Source organism: Magallana gigas, chromosome 4 (genome assembly GCF_963853765.1).
Source record: "Magallana gigas chromosome 4, xbMagGiga1.1, whole genome shotgun sequence".
Lineage (NCBI taxonomy): Eukaryota > Metazoa > Mollusca > Bivalvia > Ostreida > Ostreidae > Magallana > Magallana gigas.
Window position 1 is genome coordinate 2,487,926 of NC_088856.1, and position 8,005 is coordinate 2,495,930.

The 8,005-nt window shown below is 29.5% G+C and overlaps 1 protein-coding gene across 1 annotated transcript; it reads left to right on the forward strand.

The window, feature by feature from the left end:
- The first annotated feature begins 667 nt into the window (after positions 1 to 667).
- LOC136274702 (uncharacterized) lies at positions 668 to 7,146 on the forward strand. Its single transcript, XM_066082187.1, has 4 exons — positions 668 to 763; positions 1,678 to 1,919; positions 4,843 to 5,026; positions 7,004 to 7,146. Exons 1-4 carry the CDS (start codon positions 682 to 684, stop codon positions 7,144 to 7,146), a joined length of 651 nt encoding a protein of 216 aa, XP_065938259.1. The 5' UTR covers positions 668 to 681.
- The last annotated feature ends 859 nt before the right edge of the window (positions 7,147 to 8,005 follow it).

The following is an 8,005-nucleotide window of genomic DNA, read 5'->3' on the forward strand; positions in this document are numbered from 1 at the left end:
ACATATTATTATTCAGCATTCTTCCTGTCCGTTTTGTAAAGTAGACATTTAAACCAACGCTCATCTTTCCAATGAATGTAACTTTGTGAAAAAATAATGTCGTTTAAACAAAATGGTGTTTGATTTTTTGGACACCTTTTTAACAAAATCAGGGTTTTTATAACTACTTCAGGAAAGCTGTACATTAAATAATGTCTGTAATTAAATATTAAATACTTCCTATCAAATATCACAAAAATCAAATTAATGAAAATCTGAACTATTGTAAAAAACTAACGATTAAAATATGATTCATGTTGATAGAAAAAAATGCTTTAAAAAATATTCAGATAATGTAAGAAACGGGCAGGCAATCCTTAACACTGCATTGAGGCCGTAGTATATCGTTTGAAATTGCAAATATACTATGGCCTCAATGTCGGCAAAGTGGTTTAAGAGAAAGCTAATTATCTTAGGCTAATGTAAAGCTACATTTTTTGCATCACAGTACGAAAACCAATTATATTGCAAAAGGACTGAATTCAGTTGAAGCCATTAGGTTTTGTTAAAATGTTAGATCATTACGTTTTTGTGCCTTGAACACTATATTGCATATCATTAAATATCTTTATTAATGAGATTTGAATTAACTTATGGCAAACATGTCCATTTTCTTTTCTTTAGAAAAGTAATACAGTCAACATGATCAGTTACCTACCTTTCGTGTTAGTAATGATTACTGTTCCGTTCTATGCAGCATTCACAACGCCGAAGAACATGACCTGTAAGTAACAATAACAACTAAATTAAAATGTAAAACACTACACAAAATTCTCGGTGAAGAAGTATAGTTATGATTTCATGATTAAGTCTTATTGTTCGAATAAGAACATTGAAGGTTATACATTTTTAAAATGACGTTTTATTTTTTATATTACCAGGATTTCACGTTCTAATGCTGTGTTTAAAAGAAAATAGTTGTAAAATTGATGAAAAAAATAATGTAAATATAAACTGACAAGTTAATGTTACATCATATATGTAAGACTTCAAAGTTCGATGATCACGCCATCTGAGCTGCCGTGTCTACTTGAAGCAAGTGCAAAAAACCCTGTAAATTATAGGTGGAACATTTATAATAAGTATAACGAAAAGTATTTAAGTGGAGGACTGCGAAAACGAAAACGTGAAAATGTGTCAAAAAACTTGTTTACTTTAAAAAAATGTGCTCTATCATAGTCTATGACTATCATATCTAAGATACATGTATAGAACTTGGGCTGTCTAGTTTAAAAAAGCTATTGCAATAAGCTTACTATTTATTCTTAATTCAATTTGAATGTATGTTATTCTAAAATAAGTCTACTATAGTTTATTGTGAAAAGAACAGACGGACTATATGCATACGGGTAACATTATATGTGCCTATAGTCTAATTACAACTATCAGACTTTAGCGTGTCATACCATCCTTCTTTTGCGACTGCAGGCGAACCATTGTACTTTAGCGTCTTACTCCATCGAACTTTGGCGTGACCATCGGACTTAAGAGTTCCATTCATTTTGGAGTCCTTCAATATGAAATAAATAATAATCTTTCATCTATTTTTCACAATAAACCTTTACAAAACATTTTGTCCTTGTTTACAGTGTTAACATATCTATATTAAAATGTTTATTGACTTTACGACATTGATAGATTCCATGGAAAAAGGGCCATCCTTTCAGAGTATTTGTGGTCGCAATGTCTTGTTGCCTGTAAATGGATACAATCATGAGCTGGTTTCAAAGGGAGACGCAGGCGGCAATTGCTTTGCCACCTTAGTGATTGGCCAGACCTGCAAGTTAACGTGCAAAATATGCGTTATTTTAGAAGAAGAAACAAAATTGAACCTGGTCGCTGATGTCATGACTATCACTTTCACTGGTGAAGCAGAAAGCGTAAGTCTGACATTTAATTAAGTGCTTGAAAATATAAATCTAATAGCCCATATTTCATTTCAAACATGTTTGACTTTAAATATATAAAGACAATTTTAGTAAGAACCTCAATGAATGAAAATACTATTCGCTGTACATAAAAAAAGTATATAGGAGGCTGTCTCTGAAGCATATCAGATATTGTACAAAGCACTTCACTAAAATTTTAATATTTAAAAAATGGAATAAAGGGTTGTTTTCTATATTATCGCTACCAACTTTCTTTTAAAATTTTCAATCAATAATCAATCAATACTTGCAATTTTGCATTTAGATAAGGATTGATGTAATGCTTCCATAAGGGATATTTCTCTTTGGAGCGCCAATATTTTGTAAAAGCAAAATGACCCTAACATTTTTTGTGAAATTGATTCACTGTTAAGCGCGCAAACGTATAAAAATGATTTATGCATTTGTTTATTATTCCTTTATGATTTAATGCTTTGTCAAAATACTTGTTCTATACATTAAAGATATTTTACTCGTCACTTTTCAAATTTACTGCGCATATGATCCTTTTCTTTAGAACAAATATCAATCTACACTCAACAAAACTTCTAAATGTTTACCCTGATCAATAGAATAATTTAAAAATAACGAAAAAAATAACGTGAAATTTTCTCAGTTTTCTAATTGATATGCTTATCATAGACAAAATGATCACTGAAAACTCAGCCAGGGCATTTTGAATATTGGTGTTTGCAATGGTTTTTATTTTACAGGAGATTGTACTCACTTTAAATTTGCTTTCAATTTTGTCCTTGGCATTGTTTTAAATATCAAGCAATCCGAAAGGAAACGTTATTTCGATAAGAAAAAAATCTCCTTCATAAGTGTAACGTCATTTCTATTTGCAACTTAAAACAATCCAAAAGCTCCTAGCGAAATTCAATTAAACCAGATGTGTTTGTGATGTTTAGCAAAGGTCAAGGTCTCGGGTCACAACCAGAGGTCAATATCATTGCATCGTTCTTAATTATTTTAAAGTTAAGTAGAAATCAATCACCAAGACGACAAGACAAGTAAATGTGATTTTTCATATTCTAAATGCATAATACATGTAGTGGGTGCACATATTTTTTATACTGTTCTAAAAACCCCATTAATAGAATAAAATCTAAAAACAATAAACAGGAGAATTTTATGGGAAACTATTTTTCTTACTTGTGGAAGGTTTTTCTAGAGAAAAATTATAAAAAAAAAAAAAAAATGCATTCTCTAAACATTTCATTCCATATGTCTATGCACGCAACTCTCAACATTTGATATGTTTGAAACATAACCTGTAGCCTCTGGGGTTTTGTTTTTTTTATCTTGAAATCAATATTAAAGAATTTACTTCGGTTTCAGCATAAATTCGTTTATGTATATACAAAAAGTTTACATATTTGAACACAAAACTTTTAACGGTTTTACTTTAAAGCCTTCTTTAAAAAAATGTATCACTGACTTCCTTGTTTCATGTCAATAACACACTGAGGACTTAAGGATGACGTTTACTCAGAATGAAAAAAAATCCACTGATGAAAATGAAAAACCATCTACTGTGTGTTATAGACCTTTGCTTGTATTGTTATTTTCACTTTCAGAAAAGTAGGTCAATGACCTAGTTTTTGAGTTAATGGACATTGAATATTTATTGAAAAATCAAGAAAAATCCCATAAAATTTTACACTACCATTGAGATTTTCTTAATTAAAAAAATATTACAAATAATTAAATACTTTAAAAAATAAGATACACTTTATGAATGGAAGTGGCACTAAATAAGTACACAACATTAAGATTTCAGCATAAATTTTATAATTTTATAATTCAATCCGAATTTCCTCTATCATTTTTCAAATCCCTTCCCATTTTTGATTCAATTTTACAAAAAATTGAATGATGATAATACAAAAAAAATTATGGTATTGAACTACTTATATTGACCTTATTCTGTTGGCATAAAATTTATATGAGGTCAATGATCAAAATTTTGAGATATGGTGTCTTTTATCGTTTTTAAGCATTTTCAATATTATTATTATTCGTGCCATAAGATTATTTTTATGAATAAGTGAGGTAAAACTAACGGAAAATATGCAAAATTACATACACTTAAATATAAAATCCTAACTTTTAATATTAGACTACTGCCAAAAAACTTTTAGCAGAAAACAAAATCTGCAAAATTTAGTTCGAATTTCCTCTGTTTGACTAAAAGTCAATTTTTGTTTGAGCCTAATTTCATAATTAAGTAAAACTATTGAATGTTTTGTCAATAATAATTCATTTCATAAATACTTTTTGTGTTTAGAACAGATTTTACTCATTACATTGAACTTTATAACAATCGGAATTTGAGAACTCAAACCCTGAGTAAATACCACTCTTAATTAGACAAACTGCATTAGATTTTTAGAACGTTTGATATTCAGAGAACATTTATTTCAAAATAAATTCATTCGTCACCAATAAAAAATAAACCAACTTTAAGTTTGTGAATGTTTAGCCATAAAACATACAATATAACTATAATTTGATTTTGGAATTTTCGATTTTTTTAAACCAAATTACTGTATTTTATTAGCATATCCTAGGAAACAACAGTTTCACTTTTTTGAAATATTTCTACGACAGCCGTGTTTAATGAACATGACAACGCAACATGGAACCATATATTTTGACGTCACAATATCCACTCAATTATAAGTACAAAATCTTTTGTTTTGAGCATCCAATTAAATATTTTGAATTTAGGTTAATCAACATTTATTAAATCTTCCTTGGCCCCAAGATACATATCACGCCAGCTCTTGTTGTTTATTTTTCTTTATATTTGCAAAATAAATCTCAACTTCATCTTGATTTTTATAGAGTTTTGTGTTTTGTTATTTTTAAGGTGTTACTAAAATTTGGTCAGGCCAAGTTTACTGAGACCTGCTTTGAAGGAGGAAGGTTAGATATACTAGTTGTAGAAGATGAAGGATATGCCAAGAAATGGACTAATGAAGAGAAACCTGGCAACGTCTATGACTTTAAGTTTGTTCTTAAACCGAAATGTTCTGATCAGCCAATATGTGAATGTATGTTTTATATCATATTTAAATACTGGTTGAGTTCGTAGTATCTTATTTCTAAAGAAAATCATCGTTAATAGTCTTAACGAAACTGTTGACAAAACATATCAGAACTTTACTTTTTTTGTGTGTGTCTCTAGCAACTGTTACAATCACTTCGTTTTCAAACAACGATACAATGACATGCAAGTAGCCATGGCAACAATAATGTTTATTTCAAAAAACATTTTATGTACAATCAATTTCTCTTTGTATTATCACTATCAATATAACATCATGGCATATTTTCCTAAAAACGTTTATTCTAACACTATAACAAAGTTATATAATGCCTTCCGCGTGGTGTGGTTCTTGCTGCCTAAATCTGTCAAAATCAACTTATCAACACTTTCAAAATAACCCTGACAACTTAAATCACACAAAAGACAAATACATGCTCTCTTTTTTGACAATAAAATTTTATGTTTTGGTGTACAGTTTATTTCAATGTCAAAAGTACATGTATTTTGACCGCATTAAACGAATGTTTTGAGGAAGAAAGGATTATGTCTCTTTGCCAATTTCTACATCAGTTATAATATTTCTCTAAATGATTCACCTAAAGTCAAACGAACAAATTTCATAGAACTCTCCACTTTCTTCAACTGTCCAAGATATTTTTTAAACTATTTATATCATAGTTTAGTTTAGTTTGTAAACAATTTGTCGATGCAAAGACGTGCTCGGCATGTAATGTAGGCTATACCAATCAGAAAGAAAAGAAGAAAAGAGCCAGAAAAATAAATCAGACAAGAAGAAAAAATAGTTTCTATTTTAAACTTATTTGAGCAATGGGATCATGGAGCTTGTGTGTAGGAGCGGGGGTTAAACTCACATACACAACATTTAAACTCAAGGTATCGGACTACATGAACTTACTTGACAGCTCATTATGTCACACAACAATCGGTTCTTTAGCTCTTTATAGAATATACTGATTTTTGAGAGTAAAACAAAAATGCATCTGATTACGCTGATGTCAACTGACAGCAATTCTTTAGACTCTAAAATCCTTAAAAGTAAAAATGTTTTAGTCTTGTACTTCCTCCACTTTACCCCTTCCCCCTAAAGCATGAAATGGCGGTTTATAACTGGTTAATAATAATTTACATTGTTGGAATCAATTCGAACCTTAGGAATGTTCGGATTTTGTCAACGTCATCAACATATTTTCATAAGACTTTAAAAAAAGTCCATGTTTGCCTCTTCCTAAATGTTGTTTTTTTTAAATATATTATCGCAGCTGTGAATCCTTTATATACAAGCATTGTTAAAAATATTCTGCTCTTATTAAAGTTTAAATTTAATAGCAATAGATTATATATCGCATAGTTGATTTATGCAGCTTGTCATACCGAAAAATTACCTATTTTTTCCAATATCACCAATAAGCAAAGCGTTTAATGCGACAAATACAGCGATTTTATAGGGTTCTTAATAAAGAAATGATTTCAATAGGTTCCAAATGTAAAAAAACGTATTACGCATCAGGGAAGTTTATGCATTGTAAACAGCAAAGCGATTCATAAAAATCATAAACTGTACTTATCTTGTTTATACTCGTGTAAATTTGGTAGCTATTGAATTCAGTCATATTGATTTAATTCTCTGCTATTAATTATAGAAACAACCATATAGAAATTTTAAAATAACACTTTATTGTACAAATGAAATTGCAGACATTTAAATGGCGTGTTACAACTAAGATTAATTATTGGCTGAATATAAATTATGCAAAATTTTAAAAAATTGCTGAAAGTTCTGAAAATAATACATTAAATCAATTCGAAATATAGATTTCTTTTAACACACTGCTATTTTAAAAATAAATAGATATGATAACCAGAACATGACACTGTTTGTTTTGTGATCATATTACCTATCAAGTTCCTCTTTTTTCTGGGTTCTTTCACTTCTTTCAACAGAACACAATATCCCTTTCAGGTTCTTATACGATGGACACAGTCAACATGTCTTTCTCCATTATAAACGTTTTCATCCTTGTCGTTCTACTTGTCGGGGGTGTCTACTACATCTGCATACAAAATCAACAGAACAACACAAATAGGGACCAAAATGGTACGTAACACTGTGTATAGATTCGTGTAGCGTTATAAAACTTGATTGAAAATAATCAACAAAAAAGATAATGGGAAATGGTTGGATGGATGGCATATCTCAACAAATTTGTTCTTCTTTTATCTAGAATGTTATTGCAGTTTAAGAACAAGGCAATCAGACTGACCCCCAGCGGCGGCCGTTAATCATGGATCCTACGAACGCCCCTGCTATGGAAAGCAACGTGGATCATTGATATTGGAGGCATGTTAACACATCCATTCTTTGTAATCTTATTACATTATTTCCTAAATTCAGAGACACACTTAGCAATCAAGTTATATTTTAGTGGAGAATATTTTTTTTTTGGTTGTTTTAAGCATAGTATGCAACTTTTCGTTACTTTTAAAAAATATTATAAATTATAACTATAAAATATTTTGAAAATCTGGTTGAGTTAAAAGCATAGTATGCGATTTTGTTGATAAGTTTAGCTGGTTCAGTAACATTGGTTATATAAACATGTAATTTGTTAAAAATATCAAGTAAGGTAAAGATCTTTGCCGCTGACCTTTAGAAATGTCTGCCTAAAGCTGATTTATCAAATTAAGTAGAAGTTGTTTAGATGTTTGATGTCATACTCCTAAGTTACGCAGTGAATTTTATTTCACATAAGAATAAAAATCATATTTGTGTTTAAACAATAACAAATTAAATAGTTGCAAAAACAGAGAAAGAGTTTTTGATCGTGCAATTTCTGATATAGCCTTGTTAAACGGAAATAATTCCATGTCAATGACTTTTTCAGTTATATATCAAATATAAACATTATTTTATCTGCAATTATTTTTATTAAACTTTTTATTAGCATTTTTAATCTTTTAATCT

Coding starts and splice junctions, on each gene's coding strand:
- LOC136274702 (XM_066082187.1), top strand. CDS start 682: ATGATCAGTTACCTACCTTTCGTGTTAGTAATGATTACTGTTCCGTTC. Junction 764..1,677: donor AACGCCGAAGAACATGACCT/GTAAGTAACAAT, acceptor CGACATTGATAG/ATTCCATGGAAAAAGGGCCA. Junction 1,920..4,842: donor TCACTGGTGAAGCAGAAAGC/GTAAGTCTGACA, acceptor GTTATTTTTAAG/GTGTTACTAAAATTTGGTCA.